This window comes from Dermacentor silvarum, chromosome 5 (genome assembly GCF_013339745.2).
Source record: "Dermacentor silvarum isolate Dsil-2018 chromosome 5, BIME_Dsil_1.4, whole genome shotgun sequence".
In the NCBI taxonomy this organism is placed as follows: Eukaryota; Metazoa; Arthropoda; class Arachnida; order Ixodida; family Ixodidae; genus Dermacentor; species Dermacentor silvarum.
In genome coordinates, this window is record NC_051158.1 from 186,168,136 (window position 1) to 186,190,978 (window position 22,843).

Genomic DNA, 22,843 nt, shown 5'->3' on the forward strand with positions numbered 1-22,843 from the left:
TCTGAAACATGATGTTCTATGGACATCTATGGTACATTAATGCTTCACTGGGATCAGATGGACAACATGCGTCAATAGGGGTGGGGCGGCTGAAAACTTAGGGGAGCGGCGCCATTGCGATCGGTAGCGATGTACATTTTTAAAATCTCATAATAAATTACATGCATTATGCGGAGCACTTAGAAGTGTCACTTAATGATCAGAAGGACCTACCCTAACAACTCAGTACGTCTATACAAAATCCTCAAAATCGTTTCAGGGTTTCCTTAAATTCATTATTTTTACATTCTGTCTTTGCTTGGTGCCTTGTGTAGTTTGTGTAGTACTACTGGATACTGCATTTTCAATGTCACGAGATAATGACCCATTGAACAAGTTGAACATTTATTGGCCACATGCTGTTTCATCATCAACTTGAAACAGTGATCACGATGACAGTGGATGGCACCACTGGCGACTGCTGTAAAATGTCCAAACTTGTGACATACAGTAGAACATAAAAAATATACACTCAGAACGAGATGTCGATGGAGTGAGACACTTTGCGTATCAATTTGCCACACATATGTCCAGGCTAGCTTGGAGTTCCTTAAACGTGCCGATCAGGCTAATCACAGTCTCGTCTCCTGCAGCCGTTGATTGCAGGTCAATGAGGTAGCCTGGGATGTCATTGACACACCTGTTGGCCAGGCGCCGCCTCTCAACACCTTCAACGTTACGACCTTCGAGGAACAGTCCAATCAGACGTGCTATAGCATGCAGCAGATGGAGCGAGCGCTCAGCGAACGCCGGGTCTTTCCCTCGGTAGAGGTCATTGTAAGCGTCCCTGAGCCTGGAGATGGACACGTGGGCACCAAGTAAAGGCTCGAGAATCCAGCCAGGCTCGAAACCATGCTGGCTTCCACGCAATTCCAGGAATTTGACGAGGAAGGCTAGCGGGAAGAACTTCTCCGACGGAGCATACTCTCGGGCTAACGATTCTAATCGCTGAGACAGCTGGTCCGGACGGGCGTTCTCATGGAACTCTCGCTCCAGGAGGCTCTGCCACAGGCTTTCAACCAGCAAGGGCTTGTCGTAGCCCGAGGAGCGCACAATGGCGAGTTTGCACTCGGCCAGATCGTACGGATCTGCGTATTCACCGTATAGGTGCGTCACATCTACCAGCTCCGCATCAAGGCGGGCAGCCAGCTCAGTTGCCATCGGCAGGTCTGGCCTCAGTAGCAGCGCATCCCGGACTTTGGCCTGCAAGCGGGCCACTTCTAGCTTCTCCTCAAGCTGGTGCAGGAAGTTCCCTTCATGAGCTGCATTTGTGACCTGCAAGAGGCACAAAAGCAACAGGTGTAAGCAAGAAAGTAAGAATTTGCATGTTCCCTTCCTACACTTTGCAGGCTTGTTTATTTATACTGCAAATGCCATTGTGAATTTTAGCAGGGTGGGAAATACATACATAGGTTACACTGCGGAGCTGGCCATGTAATATGTAGGGCAGATAAACGGTTGACCATGAGAGTTAGTTTTGCAGTGTCCTTTAATTAGTTGGTATAGGAATTCAAGTTGAGGTAAGTCCAAAATCATGATAAAGTGAATAGCCTTCTTTTGCACTCGTTCAAGTTTATCTAATTTTAGTGTACAGGTTCAACATGATACAAGTGTAAGATACATGATACTAAGATAGTAAGAATTACAGATTTTAGGCAAGAATTCTCACAGAGGGAGTACAAAGTTGAAGTGCTCTTGGAATAAAAAATAGTTACGATTACCATTTGCTGTTGCTATGTCGATGTGTTTAGTCCATCTGAGATTACTACATATCCAGAGACCAAAATATTTGTATTGCATGACCTCTGAAAGTGATACCACAGGTATGATACAGGATTAGGAGATGATGTTTCTTGCATGTAATGGGCATGAAGACAGTCATTTTCAAAATTTGCCAAGCTTTACACCACGAAACAACTTTTTGAAATGCTTGATTTAACTGCTCTTGGTCAACAATCTTCTCGACTTCTGATTCATTTGCACAGTCATCCGTGTACAACTTGATTTTTACTGCTGTGTGCTATACAATATCATTTATAAATATAAGAAATAAAAGAGGGCCGAACATCGATCCCTGAGGGACGCCAGAGTCACATTCTAATTCATCGGAGGCATGTTGTAATACTAATATTTAGTTTATTTAACGTCTAATTTAAATTGGCAGCGACATGTCAACTATCTAACTGGCAAGGTAGGGCAGTCTAGGGTTCCTTCGCAGGAATGCCAAGAGCTTTAAAATGCCAACTAAAGAATTGCTTTACAAAACATTCCGTATTTACTCACGTAATGAACACACTCGAATAATGAACGCACCCCCAACTTTAGTTGTCAAAATTTAGATTTTTTTCTCCGGTGTAATAAGCGCACCCTGACATTGCTGCCGTGAAGTAGGAGAGACAGTATGATTCGGTGTCCGATATGGCGTCCAGTGGATACAATTGTATCAGATGCCCAATCGTACTGTGTCTCCTACTTTTTTGCGATAGCAATCATATGGACACTCCAGGCACATTTTTGCCGTAGGCGCTGACGATCATGGCGCTATCCTTCCGCGTTCGAGGCAGGAAAGCAGGAAGGAAACACGCCGTATTTCGTCGCACGCATGGTGCCGGTGGAGGGAGGGAGGCGGCGCTGCAACTGCACATTGCGCGGTCGTGCGCAATGTTGAAAGTGATCTGCGTCGAGGGCTGAGTCTAGGTGCGACAGCGACTTATGCTTTTGTGCGGGCTCCATTATAGCCACTCAGTTTCCGTTGAAGCGATGCACGGCACGAAGGTCACTTCGCTCGCTGTTGCTGCTGCGCTTCCTCACACCAGCGTTTCGACAGTGAGTGTCCGCTGTCATTGAGTGTGATTGGTTCATGTTTGCCTATGCGCGCCGACTTATCCACCGTATAAACTTGCAAATTACTTTGCAAGTTTATACGGTGGATAAAACTACTATCCTTATTCGTATAGCTGTCTACGCATTTGCTATCCAAATCGATGGTACGCCTTTCGGGTGAAACTGCGACTTTTTCAGAGGTGGCCGCGGAAAAAAGCTTCGCCTTTGAGAGTAGAACGCGATAGCGTTATCGGGACCCGTTCGCATCGCATCGTTCGCATACGGCAAGTAGGCTTCATTCACTGCAACACTGAACATGGGAAAGCCAGCTTACAAAGACCAAGCTTTTACCGATCCCCTTAAAGTCGGCTTCACTTTTAAATTGAAATGTATTGCTGGAAAGACGTTTTTCCCGGGGCAATATAAGTGGTCTAATATTAAAATGTGAAAGCCCTAGAACCTTTTTTTATTTTACTGTTTGCTATTGCCCTGACGCACGCAGGTCTGGTAGAAATGCTGAAAAAGGGGTTTGTGTTTGAGTTTCCTTGTAGCAGAATTAGGTTTTCTCGTAAATTCAAATTACAATCCGACGGCCAATCCGACGCCTAATTGTAAAGTCGTACTTTACCATTTTTCCGACAGATTTCACTGCGAGAAATAAAATTTTTGTTCACCATGAAATGAGGTTTATTGGAACTGGCGTAGATGTAGATCCTTCAGATGTAGTGACGATGAAGCAGTCATAAAACTGTGAATGACGAAACTGATTCTTTATTGGGCAAACTTGTGCCCACAAAAGCAAGTTACACTCAAAGCACAACGATAGCAGCGAACACAGTCGGTGATCAGCGAAAATCTGATCAGCGGCGAAACGCGTCGGCTTTTATACATGAGTCATCGAAGGTTCCAGATTATTCCCTGGTGCCCGCGTATCTTCCAGAAAGTTCTAGACCATTCGCGTCGATCATACTATCAGATTACGTAAGCGTCGGTGACAACAGACAATGGATAGAAGCATCGATAACATTCGAGAAACTTCGGAAACATGCAGGCGCGTCCTGTGCCTAGCGATAACATTTAACCTTTGTTAGCCGGCGAAAAGCGGTCACCAGTGAAAGATAAACATGTACACGTGTCAGTACTGGCACGGAACGGGCGGATAAACAGTTACATCGGGCAGCGCTCTGAACCATAACTTTGGCGTCGTCTTTCACGGAGCGATCACGATGCCGCGGCTGTTGGTGGTGTGCATCATCTTCAGAGCATGTTGCACGTCTGCTTCATCACAATCACCCCCGGGAGAAAAAGGAGCCATCCTGGCGACTCAAACAGTAGTGACCACGAGTGGCTCACGGTAAAGCTTAAAACGATCGACGTGAACAATGTCACGTCCACGACGACGGAGGTTAGAGAGGGGTGTCAGCGGTTCGATGAGGTAATTCACCGTAGACGTGCGCTGGACAATACGATAAGGTCCATCGAAGCAGGAAGAAGTTTTGAAGAGAGGCCAGGAGCATTCACAGGTACTGACAGCCAGACGAGGTCGCTGGGAGAGAAGACAGGTCGCACACAGTGAGCGTCATGGAGCCTTTTTTGGCGCTGTTGCTCAGCGGTGGTGAAATGGCACACTAACTTGCGACTCTCCTCAGCATGACGTGCTGCAGTCGAAACGGGCACACACTCCGAATGATCGGGCTGGTAGGGTAGCAGGGTGTCCACGGTATGGGATGGGTGACGGCCGTAGAGCGAAAAGTAGGGTGAAAAGCCAGTGGTAGTTTGGGTTGCAGTGTTGTAGGCGAAAGTAACAAATGGTAGGATAAGGTCCCAATCTGTGTGGTCAGATGCAACGTACATGACCAGCATGTCACCCAGGGCCCGGTTGAAATGTTCGGTGAGTCCATTGGTCTGGGGGTGGTAGGCGGTGGTGGTGGTGGTGAAAACTTTATTGAGTCGTTTGAGCCTTATGCGGTTACACCTTAGGAATGGGTTGGCTCTTTGCTGCGTGCAGTGGCTGGGAGCTGGTGCTTCTCAGCGACGACTAAAGCCCAGTCCGTTAGCTGTTTTTGCACAGCCGGATCAGAGCTGGACACCGCAGCCTCCCATCGCTCGAGGTCAGTGAGTTGCCAATCGGCAGGTGGTCAGAGCTCAGAGCATAAATATAGAATGTGGTATAAATCCGCTTTAGGCGCACCACAGAGTGTGCACTCAGGCGAGAAAAGTCCCGGGTGTATTAGTGCTAGATGGGCGGGGGAGCGGAAAATGCGGGATTGTAGCTGGCGCCACGTCACCTGCTGCAGTTTGGTGAGAGATTTGTGTGGTGGTGGGTACCGGAGTCTTTCCTCTCTGTAATGAAGGGAAATTTCATGATATGAGACCATGCGCTCGTGAGCGTCTCCCCAGTTGGTGACCTGCCCTGCTCGCTGACGAATCCTCGAGCTAGAGAATGGGCGGCCTCATTTCCGGGGTGACCCGCGTGAGCAGGGACCCATAAAATTTGGATCGGCCTCATAAGGGGGTGGATCCGAGCTAGAAGTCGTGAAGCCGCGCCCGATATGCGTCCGCGGGTGAAGTTGCGGACCGCGGTCTTGGAATCACTAAAGATGTGAGTGGCACCTCCATAGAGGAGGTGGCGAAGACCGAGCCAATGACCTGCGGGATCAGGGAGTTGGAGACGACGCTTATGGCGAAGGCTGGGGATGAGGAGCAAGAGGCGGCGTCGACATAGACGGTATCTGTTCGCGTGCCGTAATGCTTGTGAAGAGCCTCCGCACGGGCCGCTCTGCGAGCCGTGTGGTGCTCCGGGTGCATGCTTTTGGGGAGGGGACGTACCGTGAGTAGACGGTGGATGTGGGGTGTAAGAGTGTTCTGCGAGAGGCAGTATCCAGGGGTGTTAAGGCCAATGCGGGTCAAAATGCGTCGGCCAGCAGCGGTGGAAGAGAGCCGCTCGAGTTGGGCCGAGCGATGAGCTTCATTAAGTTCTGCGAGGGTGTTGTGGACCCCCATGTGGAGGAGCCTTTCGTTTGATGTGTATCGGGGTAGGTTGAGGGCCGCTTTGTAAGCCTGTCGAATAAGGGCGTTGACTTTATCTTCTTCTACCCGGGAGAGGAAAAGGTAGGGCAGTGAGTACACTACCCTACTGAGAACGAAGGCTTGTACTAGCCGTCTGAGATCATGTTCGCGCATGCCTCGGTGTCGGTTAGCTATGCGGCGGATAAGTCGTACCATCTGGTGAATGGTGGCCGTGAGTTTGGAAATAGTGGCAGTGTTCTTGTAATTGTTTTGAAGGAGGATACCAAGGATGCGAACCTTTTCAACCTCGGGAATGGGATTGCCGTCAATGGTCACTGTCAATGTGGGTGGAGGTCCGATATCCAGTCGTCCCTTGGGGGGGGCGGAGGACGAGGAGTTCAGATTTGGTGGGGGAACAGGCTATACCGACTTGGGCTGCACAAGCTGCCACTATGTCAGCTCCTGCCTGCAGTCTCTCTTCCATAGCGCCAACACTGCCTGTGGTGGTCCACAGTGACATGTCGTCCGCGTAGAAAGAGTGCAAGAGATTGGGAATGGAGGCCAGGGCGCGTGCTATGGGGATGAGGGTGATGTTGAAAAGGAGAGGAGAAAGGACTGATCCTTGGGGGGTGCCTCGGCTGCCTAAGGGGAATGTAGGTGAGGAAAGAGATCCGAAGGTTATCTCAGCTGTGCGGTGGCGAAGAAAGGCCGCAATGTACTGATGTGTGCGTTTGCCGACCTGGAGTGAGGACAGCGCTTCCAGGATGGCCGCATGGTGTACATTGTCAAAGGCTTTGGTCAGGTCAAGAGCTAGGATGGCACAAGTGCGTTTAGCGTGTCGGGGGGGTAGGACATCTTCTGAAAGTTGTAGCATTACGTCTTGGGTGGAGAAGTGCGGGCGAAAGCCAATCATGGTGTCGGGGAAAAGGTTGTTGTCGTCCATATGGTTCTGGAGTCTACCAAGGACGACGTGTTCGAAGAGCTTGCCTAAGCATGAGGTGAGGGAGATAGGTCTGAGGTTCTTGATTTCGAGAAGTTTGCCTAGTTTGGGAATGAAAGTGATGCGGGCATGTGTCCACTGCGCTGGGAGTGTGCGATTACGCCAGCATTGGTTGAAAAGGTCCTTAATTGCTTTGACTGATAGGTCATCTAGGTTACGGAGCATTTTGTCTGTAATTCGGTCAGCTCCCGGAGCCGATGTTGTTCGAAGACGGTGCATTGCCGCTCGGACCTCGGATGTGGAGATTTCCTCATCCAAGGCCGGGTTAGGAGCACCGGTGTAGGAGGGTAGGGGGACGGGCGTGCTGGTGGTAAGCTATTGGTCTTTGAGAGCCTGAAGGAGGGCGTCGTCCTCCAAAGGTAGCTGGTGTAGTATGCGGGTAACGTTCTTGCGTTGAGTGGCCTTTGTGTGACCTGGATCTAAGAGAAAACGCAGGAAGGACCAGGTGTCTTTGAGACCAAGATTGCCGCTCATGCGGTCACACACCTGCCCCCATTGCTGGTGAGCAAGATTGCTGGCATGGGCCTCAATCTCAGCAACGAGGCGGGCTATGCTCCGTTTCAGGGATCGGTTGTGTTTTTGAGCTAGCCAGCGCTTTTGAAGGCTGGCATGGGCTTACCACATGTGAAGGAGTCGGCTATCGGCTGCCGCTACTTCTTCCGGCACGGGAATGGTGGATGTTGCTTGTTCTACATGTTGCGTTAGCGAGGTTGCCCAAGCGTCGAGATCCGCGATTGTGTCCGGGGCAGTCTGCCGGAGTCGGCGAAACTTATCCCAGTCGACCACGCGGACTGCACGTCGCTTGGGCGGTGCGAGAGAGGAGATACTGAACTCGGTGCAGAGGATGTAGTGATCGCTTCCGAGGGAATGTATGGTGTTGGTCCAGTGACCATCTCTGATGTGTTTCGAGAGTGTGAGGTCGGGGCTGGTGTTGTGTAGGACGCTAGATCCAATGCGGGTGGGGAAGGAAATGTCATTGAGGAGTGAGAAGCTTTCATTTTGGACAAAAGTCCAAACGGTTGTGCCTTTACGACAGTTTTTGCGGTAGCCCCAACTGATGTGGTTTGCGTTGAAGTCACCCACAACCAGAAGGGGACTGCCTGAACTGAGGACAAGGGCTTTGCGCATAGCCTCAATGAGGGGGGCTGGAGGGCTTTTAGGTGGGCTGTAGAGGTTGAGAATATAGAGGCTGGTGGTCTTGCATGTGCGGGGGAGGAGTTCGAGTAGGATACCGTCAATGTCGGCTACCTCTAGGGGGTGCTCAACGGCGGTAAAATTGCGGTGGATTAAGGTTGCTATTCTAGTTTGGGGTTGGTTGGTGGGTTCGTATATGGTGTAACTCCTGAGTTTGACAGAGACCAGAGTTTCCTGTAAGGCAATGATCGTTGGGATTTCTCCGGGGGGAAGGTTTTGAAGGTGGAGTTGCAGGGTGTCCCGTTTAGCACGGAAACCCCTGCAATTCCACTGCCACACTCTAATGCTGTGATGTTTCGCAGCCATGTTGAACGATTACGGAGGGATCGAGGGCGTGGGGCGCTGAATGCGACCTCTGGAGAAAAGCTCGTTTACCTGGGTTTGTAATTGAGAGTATGAAGCTTCTTGTGCGCATTGGCGCTTTTCAATGGCTTCGAAGCGGGTGGACATATTAGTCATCCAGCTAGCTGTGCGGAGAGAGTGCAGAGCACGTTCGAGCGTCTGTAGTGACGTCGTTATGAGTGCGAGCTGCTCGGCAACTGGCTGAGGCGCCAGTTCATTCTCAGTATTGGATTTCCTTTTGGCAGGAGGACTGCGTGTGGGTGACGTGGCGCGCGAGGGTGAGGCAGATGAGGATCCAGGAACGTCGGGGCGTGTCCGGGGCTGCACCACTGGCGGCAACATTACCGGGGAGTGATCTCACCTTAAAAGGGCCTGTAATTGCTGTTTTAGTTCGGAAATTTCGCAACTTTGGTGAGTTAACTGTGCTCTGAGCTCCGCATTTTCTTTCTTGAGCGAAGAAAGTTGCGGACGCCAGCTCACCTGTTTCTCGATGTTCTGGTCTTTTTGCCCTGGGAGTGGCGAGAACGACACCGAACGGCTTCGATGGCGGCCTTGTCGGGAGCTTGTTCTCGAACGGCTTCTGGACCTTGAAGGGGATCGGTGGTGACTTCTTGAGTTTCTGGAACTCTCGGGTGGAGACACAGGGGGTGGACTCGCTGGTGGTGTTGTCCGGGTGGTGGATTTGGCAGTGTTGTTGCTTGAGTTGCCGGAGCGGTCGAAGCGGACCTTGCAGTGCCTGGTCCCCGTGAAGTGCGCTCCACCGCAAAGTATGCACTTGGGTGTGCAGTCCGGCGTAGGCTTTACTGGATGGGCTATGCCGCAGCGTGGACAAAGACCGGTGCGCTCTTTTGGGCAGACGTCGGCACGATGTCCTGTCTTGCGACAGTTGAAGCAAGCCTCAACTTTAGCCTTGAATGGGTGGCAGGAGTAGACGGCGCCGTAGAAGTTCAGCTGCCGTGGGACTTCAGTGGTGTTGATGAAAGTCACCAAGATGGACTTGGTGCGACCAAGCTGGCGTGCGTCAGCGATGGTGAAGGTGCGGCTTGGGTTAAGAGCCACTAGGTCTTCGAATATCTCCTCTTGAGACTGGTTGTACACGGCGTTGTACAGGATTCCCTTGAATGCGTTGTCAGGGGCAGCGACATACGCCTTCATCGGGTACTGTTGGTCATTGAGTTGTAGGCCTTGGAGCTGAACGTATCGCTTCGTTCGGGGTTTGTAGGGCATACTCACAGTGAGAGAGTTGTTGTGTGGGTTAATCCGGAGCTTGTCTTGGCTCCTCGCTTGATTGTAGTCAATCTCTGCTCCAGCGCAGAGGATCGGGAGGAGCGCACCTCCGTTGATGGGTCGAAGATCGAGGCCCCCGCGCGGTCGGAAAACAATCTTGAAGTCCGTGGCCGGTAGCCGGGGTAAAGCAGGGTGGTAAAGCAGACTTGCCTTGTGGCGGGGCGGCAGGCTTGCCTGGACCTGCCGGGGATCCGGATAGCGCTGACGTGTCACTCGCCGGCGCTTGCTTCAGCGTGGGGTAGATCTTGTTGCAGGCCCGAATGGCTCGGGACCAGCATGGGTCATCCTCAAATTCTTGGGGTGAAAGCTCTTCTCTCTCGATGTAGTACGGCATCTTGCGACGCGTACCCGGAGGTAAGACGGGGCGATGAGCAGCTGGCAGCGTTCGTTAGGCTCGGCGGCCCGGGCCAGCCCGGCGTCGGAGGAAAATCGACGAAAAATAGGAAAATCTGGACGGAAATGATCCAAACACGGAGCAGACCAGTGCCCGGCACCTTCACAGACCGATTCTGGTAGAATTCAGGCCATTCGCAGTCGATTATCCACCATGAAGAGTGAAAAATAACGGAGCCTATGTGGAGCGCGTCCGTACACTACGGAGGCAAGCGGCGTTCCTCTAGGCGGTGGTTGTCCTATGAATAACGTGGCACTGAGCCAGAAGAGCTTCGACAACCTCTGAGAAAAAGACGCACCCTCTGTTGCTGAGAAGTTCACGAGGTGGGCCGTGACGGAGGATGAAACAGCGGAGCAGGAAGGAGGCGACGTCACGTGCCGTGGCGGCAGGTAGTGCCGCAGTTTCCGCATATCGCGTAAGATGGTTGACGGCGACGATGATCCAGCGGTTACAGGCGGGTGTCATAGGAAGCGGACCATAAAGATCAATGCCCACTCGATCAAACGGTCGGATGGGACAGGGAAGAGGCTGCAATGCTCCAGCTGAATGGCAAGGCGCAGATTTCCGACGTTGGCAGTCCGTACATGAGCGAACGAATTTGCGGACGTATGTAAACATTCTTAGCATAACTGCGAGTCGGCCTAGTTGGAACAGATTCATTTTCTTAAATTTTTGCGCGCAAACAAACAGGGACGAACAAAAGGAGACACAAGGACAAGCGCTCGTCCTTGTGTCTCCTTTTGTTCGTCCCTGTTTGTTTGCGCGCAAAAATTTAAGAAAATGTAAACATTCCTCGCCAGTAGTAGCGCTGACGAAGTCGTTCATATGCTTTGAAGACTCCAGCGTGGGCGTACTACGGGTCAACGTGAAAGTATGCGCAGATAGTGGAGCGCAGACTGCGCGGTATGACGAGTAGCCATTTGCGGCCATCAGATGCGTAGGTCGTCGGGAATGGTGAAGTGAACAGCTTGGCGCCAGAGTGCGCAAGAGGCTGGCAGCATGGGCGTGTCGGAGAGTAGGTCGAGGAGGGCCGCTATCCAGGGGTCGTGGGGCTGCTCTGAAGCAATTCTGTCGATGGTGAGAGGCGAGACGACGGGTGTGAGTGTTGACAGGCAACTAAGGTCGGTAGGCAGAGGAGACCGTGACAGAGCATCAGTATCCGAGTGCTTGCGGCCAGAGAGGTAGCCGACGTTGATGTCGAACTCTTGAAGTCGAAGAGCCCATCGGGCAAGGTGGCCACATGGGTCTTTCAAATTTGATAGCCAACAAAGGGCGTGATGATCTGTGACAACGTCAAACAAGTACAAGTAAGGCCGTACAAGTAAGGGCGGAACTTGATAAGGGCCCATACATAGCTAAGCATTCCTTTTCAGTCACAGTATAGTTGGTCTCCGCTTTGGTGAGGGTACGGCTGGCATAAGCAAGAACGTATTCAGGATGCCCGGGTTTTCGTTGTGCTAGGACGGCGCCGAGACCTGGCGTCTGGTCTGTGTGTACCTCCGTCGAAGCTGCAGGATTGAAGTGACGCAGAATAGAAGGCGAAGTGAGAAGACGCCGAAAAGTAGTAAACGCCTCGTCACAGGCTCGAGACCATGATGATAGGTCGCCGGAGCTACCCAGAAGCTGTGTCAGAGGGCACATTATAGACGCGAAGTTGTGAACAAAACATCGAAAGTACGAACATAAGCTGACGAAACTACGAAGTTCTTTGAGATTTGTCGGTCGATTTGTCTTTGAGAAGTCAGTAATGGCACGCAATTTCGCGGGATCAGGTTGGACGCCGTGCTTAGACACGACATGGCCATGAATGGTTAGCTTTCGAGCGAAAGCTAACCATAATGAAATCGTGGTTTTAGCACCCTCCACCCCAATCCCATAAAAAAAAAAGCGCCATCCTCGCCTGCAAGCGGGGCGGGGAAAGTGGGCGGAGCCTACGCGACGTCGCTATAGGGGCTAAAATATATCGACGGTGCCTACCACTGTTTACAAACATGGTGTAGGTCTATACCCTGAACACAAGTCGAGTGAACAGTCAAGGGCATCATCTATTCTCGGTAGAGGGTACACGTCTTTGCAGGTGATCTTACTTAGGCGGCGAAAGTCAACACAGAAGCGGATAGAGTCATCCTTCAGAATGACCGGCGAGGCCCACGGACTGTGAAAGGGCTGAACAATGTGGCGGCGAAGCATGTCGTCGGCATGCTCACCAATCACACTGCACTCCGTAGGAAACACACGGTATGGTCATTGCCGTAGTGGTGAATGGGAGCCTGTGTCGATGTGGTGCGTGACAGTTGACGTGTGTCTAAGGGAAGGCTGAATAGCATCGAAAGAAGAACGAAAATGGTACAGGACGGTGATAAGCTCCAAACGCTGCTCTGGTTTAAGGCCGTCAGCGATGCCTGGGCTAAAGATGTCGGTGCAAAACTTGTCGGTAGCAGAAAGAGTGCAGATGTCAGTAAGGTCGTCGCGAGAAGTAGCATCTGGCACGTCGATGATATGCAGGGACTGAATGGCTTGGACATGGCCGAGACACTGGCCACGGAGAAATATGAGCGGAGCGGACAAAAGGTTGCATACGAAAATATGGCTGGAACCAGCCGAGAAATCGATGGTCGCGAAGGGAAGCAGGACAGTATTTTTTGCGATGAATGTCTCAGAAGGGGCGAACAACACAGTGGCGTCAGAGATGCTTCCACAGGAGACAGGTAAAACAACAGCGGAGTGCGGAGGAATGTCGGTCTCCTCAGCGACGACTAATTTAGGGTGATGTTCGGGAGAATCGTCTGAATCAAGATCGCACCAAGGAGAAAGTTCGACTTCGGCCCGCTCGCAGTCGATGATGGCTTTGTGTCGTGAGAGGAAATTGCATCCAAGAATGACGTCGTGAGAGCAGGATGGCAGCATAACGAACTCAATAATGTACATCATGTCCTCAATTACAACTCGGGCCATACAAGCTGCTAACGGCTGAACATGCTGCGATGTTGCGGTGCGGAGGGCTACACCAGCAACTGGCGTCGTCACTTTCCGGATGGAGCGACAGAGTCTTTCATTTATAACAGAAAAGGCGGCACCAGTGTCCACAAGGGCAAGAGTTGATACTCCCTCGACAGAAACAGCAATTACGTTCGACGGATAATTGTGAGGACTTGGACGCTGTGACGGCGACGCAGTTCTTGCCTGATGAACTGCGGCGTTTAGTTTTCCTCTTCTGGAGGCATGGGCCGACAACGCATTGGGGAGATAGAGCGCCGACATGGTGATGGAGAGCGTCGGTCGAATGACGTATGACGATCAGGAGCGCTTGGAAGTGATCCTGGAGTGTAGTGGAGTGGTGGCTGGTCGGCATAGCGAGTCTGGTTCATAGCCATATGAGACGGCCAACGACATGCGGCGGCGACAGTAGCGAGCGATATCTCCGGGCCGGCCACCGGCAAAGCAAATTGGTTTGTCGTCAGGAGTATGCCAAGGGTTTGCGGCTATGGGGCCAGCGCAAGGAGCGCAGGGTGGAGTCAGCGCGTGCAGTGGTTGACGCGGTGTGAAAGTGGGGTGCGTTCGAGGCCATGCGATGACATCAGCGTACGTGAGAAGAGCAGCTACCGGATGCGGCTGAGGGGACACTGGCACAGCGTCGGCAATTTCTGCTTCGATCGTCTGCAGAATAGCGGGTGATAGGTAAGGAGTAGGACGCAGCTGGGGCTGTTGCGTGGACGGCTGGGCCGTAGATGGTGGGGCCGTGGACGCTGAGGGCGTGGTTGTGTCTTCGGGCATAGCGGGATGAAGCGTACGGGTGCGGAGTTCCAGGATGGAAGCTTGGCAGGTCGTACCCAGCACCACCACCAATTGAAATGAGGTTTATTGGAACTGGCATAGATGTAGATCCTTCGGATGTACTGGCACAGAATGGGCGGCTAAACAGTTACGTTGGGTAGCACTCTGAACGGTAACTTCGGCGGCATCTTTCGCGGAGCGATCACGATGCTGCTGTTGTTGGTGGTGTGCATGATCTTCAGAGCATGTTGTACCGTCTTCATCACAACCAAAACCTTGCACCACCTGGAGGGCCTGCGCGGTCAATGTGGTTGGATGATTTTCTCCGCCACCTGCGATCAGACGCCGGTTGCCAACTCCGGTTTTTCTGCGACACGGGGCCCTAAACGCTATCACGTTAAAAGATCACTAAAAATTTTACCCCGCCATAATGAACGCACCCCCCATTTTTTTCGGGAAAAAAAAGTGCGTTCATTATGTGAGTAAATACGGTACGTGCGTTCTGTTCTTGATTGCGCGTGTGTTGTTTGCGACCCCCCTACAGAGCAAAACTGGAGCAGGTACGAAATTTAGCCATTCGATTTGTTTCTGGACGTTATGACAGAAACTTCAGTGCGACGCGCATGCAATAAGTAATGCAATGGGACACGCTAGATTGTCGACGACGCAGATTTCGATTAAAGTTTTTTCACAATATTTATCATCAAAAGTTGGTATTGACAGGCACATTTACATAAAGGAACCTAGCTATCATTCGCATAGAGTTGACCACGATTATAAGGTAGTCGAATCTCGATAATTCGAACTCGAAGGGGCCCTAAATTTGTCCGAATTAAAAGAAGTTCGAATTAAAGAAAGGACGTATTTTTGAAGTATTCGAGCACCATAGCACGATGCACGAATGATGTGAGTCGTGAAATATCTCGGCGCGCAACCGCCCACGCCGGCCAACGCTCCGTTCCCGATAACGGCAGCAAACAAAACTTCAGGAAGCGGACGGCGCCGGATGGCGACAGGCAGTGTCACGTATTTCGGTGGACTAAAGACAGACAGGGACAAGTCGCACGTTTAAGACAAACATTTATAATTGAAAAAATAAGCGACAAAGAAAACAACACGAAACAAACAATTTACAGCACGAGTTAAATCTAGAAGTTCCCCAAAGTCCTCAGCTACCTTGAATTGGTGTCCAAAATATTTACATCGCGTCTCTCGACGTGGCCACGTCACCTCGTCGTCGCGGCTTCCGACGACACGTCGTTGGGCCCGTCGATTCGTCGTAGACTCGAAGTCGCTGTGTCCGAGTTCGGTCCACTGTTGAGCTAGTCAGGAGGTCAGGACGGTGGGGTGACCGAGGCGCCCGGATCGCCCAATCAACTCCGCTAGCCTGCGGATCGTAGCCGCAGGGAATCCGGGAAACGGTGCCGTCAGCCTGTAGCTGCGGCTTCCGGTGGAACGTCCACTCAGCTCGCGGGTCGTGGCCGCGGCAGCCGAAGAAGAGCTTCCATTGGGTTGCCGCCGTCTCCGCGATTCACCCGTCCTGTTCGGCCTCCAGCTCCTTCTGCCTGCCTTCGTCCCAGAGCGTAGCTGGGCCGCTCTCTTCGGCTACGTGTCTCTACTCCCATTGGCCACGTAGCTGAGCGTGCACTTTTGCGCTTGTTCTTTTGCTTTCATGTTGTATTCCTTTTATAGAGACGGTCTTATTTTCTAACTTCTTTTTTCTTTATTTCTGTAACCGACTCCACGTGTCTTCTTGTTCTCTTCTTCTGTTTTTTCTTCTTTCTTTCTTCATTTTGTGGCTCATGACAGGCAGGCGCGCGCGGAGACCGTCGAAGGTGAGGGAGGAGGGCAGCAGGGAAACAGATTTGGCCTCAGCAACTCCCCTTGCCCTCTCTTTCAGCATCCCTCGCAGCTCCCTCCCCTTTGACTGTCTCCGTGCGCGCCCGTCGCCGTGCTGGCACCGCCGGTACAGCCGGCCGACGCAGATTAGCCCGCTCCCTGAAGTTTCGCTTTATGTCGTTATCCGGAAGCGAGCGTTTGCCGGCGTGGGTAGTTTCGTTGGCCGGACTGGGCCTCGGCCGCTGCATTAAGGGGTCTCTCCTAAGCTTTTTCTTTATGGCGGTGTCGGAGCAATACCGGTCGGAGGCGCCGCCGCGTTATTTGGCGCGCTGCTGAGAGCATTGTCGGTCGCGGTATGTTCGAATTAAACGTCGCAAATGCTTTTGCATTCGAATTACCGAGCGTTTTCGCTCAATAAAATACACGACTTTGACGGGACCACAGTGTCAGTTCGAATAAACCGGCAGTTCGAATTAAGCGTGTTCGAATTAACGAGATTCGACTGTACTAGAATTCGCGAACAAAGTTATTCCGCATGTCTTTTTTCCCTAAAACAATGTGTGAATGCAATAAATTGCATACGTCTGTGGCAATTACATCATCTAATGAAATCTTTTTTGCACTTGTCAAATAATTCTTTAAGAATTTCAATCATTGAGTATTTGTGCTGCTCCTTGGGATCGCTACTGTATTAGGTTTTCTTGCGATTTATTTTTGTTTATAGCTGTTGGTATACAGTACAGTGGAACCTCGTTAAACCGTACCTGCTTAAGCCGTAGTTTCTTCTTAAATGTAGTTAAGACGAATCCCCGACTCGGCTACCCTTTAATTTAATGCGTTTGGTACCCGCTTAAGCCGTAGCGGTACATCGGGTACCTGTCGGTTAATGCGTAGTATTCACTCGTCGAATACCCATCATACTCCATTGCAGTCTCGTGCTCCTTCGGCCAACCGACTCTGCACGCAGCGTGCTAAGCGCGAGCTACGCGTTGCATGCGTACGCACGGATCTCCGTGGCTATTGCGATGCCTAGCCTCCGAGCTGCACCGTGCACAATCTCGGAGTAGTAATCTTGGAGGCCACAGCGAAGTGACCTAGCGAGATCCCGTTGTCTGCGAGTGCTCTTGCGAGATCTTGCGTGACGCCGTTGCCGGCGAGAGCAGTCGGAGCAGCCGTGGACGTGCGCGTGAACTTCGTGACGACTTAAGGACGCGGCGTGATCGTGACAGGACTACCAGAACTTCGCGACAGTGATCTGCGGACGCGGTGTGATTGTGACAGGACCGCACAATGTCGAACAGGCAAGTGAAGCATCGCGTGATGAGCATCGAAGAAAAGCTGGATATAATCAATGACATTCAACGTGCAGCAAAGAAGTCCGTGTTGGCACGGCAGAAAGGCCTGCCACTGAGTACTGTTTGTGGCATTTGGGCAGCGCGAGAGAAGGTTCTTAATGGTGCACCGTCCAACCTCAAGCGTTGCCGTTTAAGGGGTTCGAGTTACCCAGACGTCGAGGAGGCTTTGGTGCGTTGGCTAAAAAATGCAAGGGCAAAAAATTTGCCTGTGACCGAACCCCTTCTTACCGAAAAGGCGATGTGCTTCGCCACACAGATGGGTCACAACAGCTTTGTTTGCAGCAGTGGCTGGCTCGCAAGGTTCAAGACGCGGTACAACTTAACAACAAAGGTTGTTTCCGGCGAAGGTGCAGCGGCAGACAAAAGCAGCGTGGAGGACTGGGCCAGCGGCAAGCTGCAACATATATTGCGAGACTATTCCCCAGAAGATATATTTAATTACCATTGACGAATCGGCACTTTTTTTTAAGATGTTGCCGAACCGAACGCTAGCTTTTAAAGGGGAAACCTGCACAGGCGGAAAACAAGCGAAGGACAGACTATCGGTCGCATTTGCAGCCAACATGGCAAGGACTGAAAAACTGCCGCTCCTCGTTATTGGCAAGGCCGCGAAGCCGAGATGCTTTAAGGGTGGCCGACTTCCGTCAGGCGTGTTCTATCGTAACAATACCAAAGCCTGGATGACCTCAAAGCTGTTTGAAGAGCACGTGCGCCTAGTGGACCGTCGCTTTACCGCTCTCGAAAGAAAAATTGTTATGGTCATAGATAATGCACCAGCTCACGTGGAACTAGAGAACCTTTCTGCCGTGAAGCTGGAGTTCCTGGCAGCAAACACAACCGCACTTTCACAGCCCTTGGACCAAGGAATAATTCGGTCTGTTAAACACTTGTACCGAAAAAACATGCTGCGCAGGATGCTTCTTGCAATGGAAAGTGGGAAAACTTACAGCATCGACATGCTGGGCGCAATACATTTGCTGGCGTATTCGTGGCAGCAAGTAAAAGCCACAACTGTGAAGAACTGTTTCGCGTGTGCACAGTTTGTCGTGCCCGCAGTGTCCGCCCAAGAAATCAATCCAAGCGAAGTGGATGCAGATGAAGAAGCGGCTGACGACAGCGACTGCGAGGCGCTGCTTGCAGAAGTTTTGGAGTGACAAGGTGGCGGCGCCAGAGTGCCGTTTTGCGACGTCGATAATGACGTCGAAACTTGTGAAGATTTGTCCGACAGTGACATCGTAAACTCGCTTAGTACCAAATTACGCAGCGCAAGCGACGGTGAGGACGACGACAACGCGGAGCTGGAAGATGTGCTGTGTCCGTTCGTTGGAGAAGCAGCGCGAGCTCTAGATGTGATGCGGCTGTTCGGCGAAAAGAGAGGGTTAATGGACACATTGGCCTTCCACTTGGACAGCTTCGAAACTGCAGTTGTCGCTGCGGGGCCGCCGAAGCGGCAAACGAAAGTGACGGATTTTTTGCGGCCTGTTTCCGCAAAATAAAGAAGTTTTTTGGTTTTCTTGCGAAACGCGTTTCATTCCACAGGCAGGTAACTGCATATTTCTTACTTTCGGGTAAGCCGTAGTGCCGCTTAGCATGTACTTTCTTCGCGTCCCCGTCAGGTACGGTTTAACGAGATTACACTGTAAGCTTTGTTTAGCAATAATCTACATTTTCTTGTTATATTGGTGAGTTTATTGTAAGTTTAATGATGTATATATTTTGCTAAAGCACTAGAGTATGTGCACCTGTCTTGATTGATTGTGAAGATGTTCGCTCATGTTATATGTAGTATACAATTTGTTTTCATGTTTCTCGTGCTCAGTATGCTTTGCAATTTTTTTTTGCCCCCCTCCCCCCCCCCCCCCCCCCCCACTGTAATGCCATGAGGCGCTGAGGGTATGACGTAAACATATGTAAATAAGATGACCAAACATTGCACGTAACAGCTTCGTTGTCCTCACTACACGCCATCCCTCAAGTGCAGGTCCACAAAAGCTGTCTACAAACAGGACTTGGGAATCTGGGAGCCTCTCCATTGGTGAAGCGCACCAGCAGTGCATACAGGCAGAGATACAAACCTCAGCTAAAATACTATGGTGCTACAATGGCCTTACTTGCTTCAAGTTCTGTCACAATGATGCAGCCAAGCCAATGTCGATGACGTGAAAGCCTTGCACGCTGCCACCAAATGCGGCTGGCTGTGCCAGGACACACACACGCACCTGAAAGTGGGTACTCTTGACGCAGACGATAGCTCGCGCCAGGTACTCGAGGCGCCTAGCCAGGGTCGCATCGGCACCCGGTCGGTCGGCCAGTTTGGCGAGGATGCGTGCAGCTGCACCATAGTTGCCCACCCGCTCGTGGTACTTCCACAGCAGGTCGGCCGCATCACACCGGCGTTGCAGGTACGCCTCCAGGAATGGGCTGCGCACGTCCAACAGGCGTGCGGACTGACCACTCTCACAGAGCCAGTCGTACAGCGAGGCATGAAACGTCTCGTCATCTGACCGCAGGGCCAGACCGAGCATGGCCTCGTAAGAGGAGACATCGGCTCCGCTGGTAGCACGCAGCTCAGACAGCATGTCTCGAATCACCTGAAAGCACAGCATTATAATATAATAATAATATTATGGGGTTTTACGTGCCAAAACCAGTTCTGATTATGAGGCACGCCATAGTGGGGGACAGGCGCGTAGCCAGGGGGGGGGGCTGATGGGGCTTCAGCCCCTCCCGAAATTTTTTCGTGCTGGCATGCACCGCCGACGAAAACTACCACCGACGCCGGCAATCATTCTGGATGTTGTCTACAATGTCCTTTTCACGCTCGCAAAGACAATTCGGCACGAACATCGCGAACTCGGGCTGGATTTCGTGACAATGCCCTTGCACCTGGAGTCACGTAACGCAAAGAGCCCCATCCGAGCACAAACTTTCAACGGCTTTTCGATAGCGAGCGGGCGCGTTGCGGCATCTCGCAGCGGTCGCGGAATCTACGGACCGCATGGATTTCAATTACGAAACTTTATGGGTATAAAGTTCTCAAACTTTTGACGCGAAAGGCGCACTGACATTTCCAAAGGCGTGCTTTGGTTTTTCAATTCTAGAACTTTATGGGGTTAATGATCTTATAAACTCGGGCCAACATGCGCGCACTGGAGCCCTCCAATCCAAGCCGTTCCAGAAATGGAAGCACGCGCTTGCAATCTTCCACACACACGAAAATACTAAATATCACCGTGACTGTCAGCTAGCAGCTGATAATTTTCTCGAAACATTTTCAGGAAGCGTGCCCAATGTGATTGATCAGCTGGACCAGGGCAGGCAAAGTAAAATATGAGAAAACAGAAGAAAGTGAACGGCCTATTATTGAGGATTTTTTTCTTTTTTTTTTTTGCGGGCGACAAGGTCTGGCTCTCCGGGGCCACAGGGACAGGGGCCCTATGAATTTAAGCAATGCCCCTGCTGAAAATACAGGCATTTTCAGAGTGCTTCTTCGCATGCGAGCTGATTGTGGAGATACATATCTGAAGAACCATTTGGAAAGTGGCCCCAGTCTTGCCTCGTATTTAAGCCCAGACGCACGAAACCAAATTATAGAAATTTGTGGTGACATTATCAAAGAAAGCTTAGATTCAAAAGCAGGCTGCTTCTCCATACTTCCTGACGAAACGACGGACATCGCTGGAATCGAACAGCCTACTGTTCCTGCAAGGTACCTAAACAAGTATGCCAACGACATCAAGGGAGTATTTTAGGTTTTAGCACCGGAATAGATGCCCATCTCTCACTGCGACAGCAGGTTCTATGTAAATGTGTAAATACTGCTGCAGCTTCTAGTCACCCTTCCAGTGACCACTGCCAGCGCAGAGAGAATATTTTTTTAACAAGAGTTTACTAAAAAACTACTTGCGCTCTACAATGTCTATGGAACGCATGGTTAGGCTGGCGCTTCTATACACCTACAGAGACGTCGGCATCAACGTGACCGTTTCGCTCAACTTTCCCGCTGAGAGAAGTTTGTCCTTTAGATAGCGAAGCAACAAAAATCAATGCAAGTAAAAGTGCTGTTCCTTCAGGTGCATAAGTTCTTAATTAACTTTTAAAACCTCAAAAATTTTCGCCGTTTATTCTAGCAGGTAGCATCATGATCACAATTATCACGCGAATACAAAAATTGCGAGGATACCAATAACCAATTTTGACCGACCTTGCTCATTGAAAGCCCGGCCCACGCGGCGTTCGCCAAAAACACTCTGATATTGGGTAGTTCAACTTGCCGCATCATCTGTGGCCTTCGTTTGTCCTTTTCAGCTACCTGCTTTTATTTCTTTTTTGAAACGAAGGACTACCTCCTTTAATTTTGGATGCAGAATAATTGTTGGCGTTGTGCACGCAGTTAAATTAGACATTTTCGTACTGATTTATGCATTATTCCTCTATTATTCTACCCACATGGCACTGTCGCGACCGCTGCATGGCCCAAGTAGGATTTCTGCGATCATAGTTATGTTTTTGCCAGGATCATCTGTCTTTTTGTGCTCAAAGTTTACTATCTGTGACTGAGCAACATGTTTATTTGTCGTATTTGACGCATTATATACACTGACGTTTGCTTAAATACGTAGAATACGTAGTCCAGCGACTCTTTTTTTGCCCTTTAGCGAGTTGTATCTTCGCATTTGTATATTCCATTCTATCTTCGCATTTCTAATATATACTTTGCAGAACTCCCACTTTTTATTTGTACTCACTGCTGCGAGTATTAGCTCGGTGTAATTACAATACACGACGAATTACAGCTGCTCCTGCGCAATCGATTGCAACGAGGGATAGCGTCATTGAGGTTTCTTCCTGGCCGTTGCATATGTAGAAAAATGTAAACAAGGTTCTTGAATGACAGATTCATCAAAATATTTGTCCTCAACCTATTCATTTCATGGCCTTTACGTCTTTCATATAAGCTCCATGCACTGCTTGGCTGGTTTCGAACTGATATTGACCCTTTTCGCGGCGATCCCGTGGGCACTGCCATATTTGATCACGTGGTGACACGTCCGTTGCTTGCCTCAACTGCCTCCGTTGCCTCCTTGTTTACAATGGAAGTGTATGACGCCGGCGCGGCTTAGAAAACCTCTGTTTTCGGAGATATCATAGACGGTGACTAGGTGGACGACACAAAGCTTTGATCACAGCTTGAGAGAACATGCAAAAGCTCTTTCGGAGCTGATTGAGCTATGTCCAAACGGCGCAGGCAGTTTATATGGTGCTTCTTCTAAAAGCGGGGCTAAATATGCATTCCAAGCTTTGCGATTATGAATTCAGTCAGGATTAGTGTGTTTTGCTCTTTGTTCTTTATTCGGCAAATATTTTGAAGCAGTGGCTTGTCAGTTTCTGACTCAGTGAAGTTCCTCGGTGCGGCCACCATCTGATTATTTTCTGCCTAATCGCTCACGGGTGTGCTCAGTTCCGAATCCGATAGATTTGTTCTTGCTGCGCACAAGGCTTGAAACGTAGCTATTTTGTACATTGTAATACCTTGTAGAAAATATATATTACAGCTAGTAACTTGCTTACTCTTGTGGACCGTCACGAAACATTCAGCTTCGACCATTGATGCGCCATAGGTGTAGTCCGTCATTTATTGTGTGTATACAGTGCGCATATATTCAAGTGTGCGTCCATTCACTTATTCTTGATACGTCGGCGATAGAGTGGGCGTAAGTTTTCCTGCCATTTGGACAGATGTGTATAGATAACGTGCGCGAAACTTACTATGACAGGAAGCGGCAC

General features: G+C 50.6%; 1 protein-coding gene across 1 annotated transcript in view; it reads right to left on the minus strand.

The window, feature by feature from the left end:
* Positions 1-367: 367 nt before the first annotated feature.
* The window catches only part of LOC119453956 (nuclear pore complex protein Nup155), a 93,024-nt gene continuing 70,548 nt past the window's right edge, over positions 368-22,843 (minus strand). The window contains exons 4-5 of the mRNA XM_037715987.2: positions 19,276-19,647; positions 368-1,314 (exon numbers count right to left, since the gene is read on the minus strand). Coding sequence (XP_037571915.1) covers positions 550-1,314; positions 19,276-19,635 — 1,125 coding nt within the window. The 5' untranslated portion in view covers positions 19,636-19,647 and the 3' untranslated portion in view covers positions 368-549. The remainder of the gene's footprint in view (positions 1,315-19,275; positions 19,648-22,843) is intronic.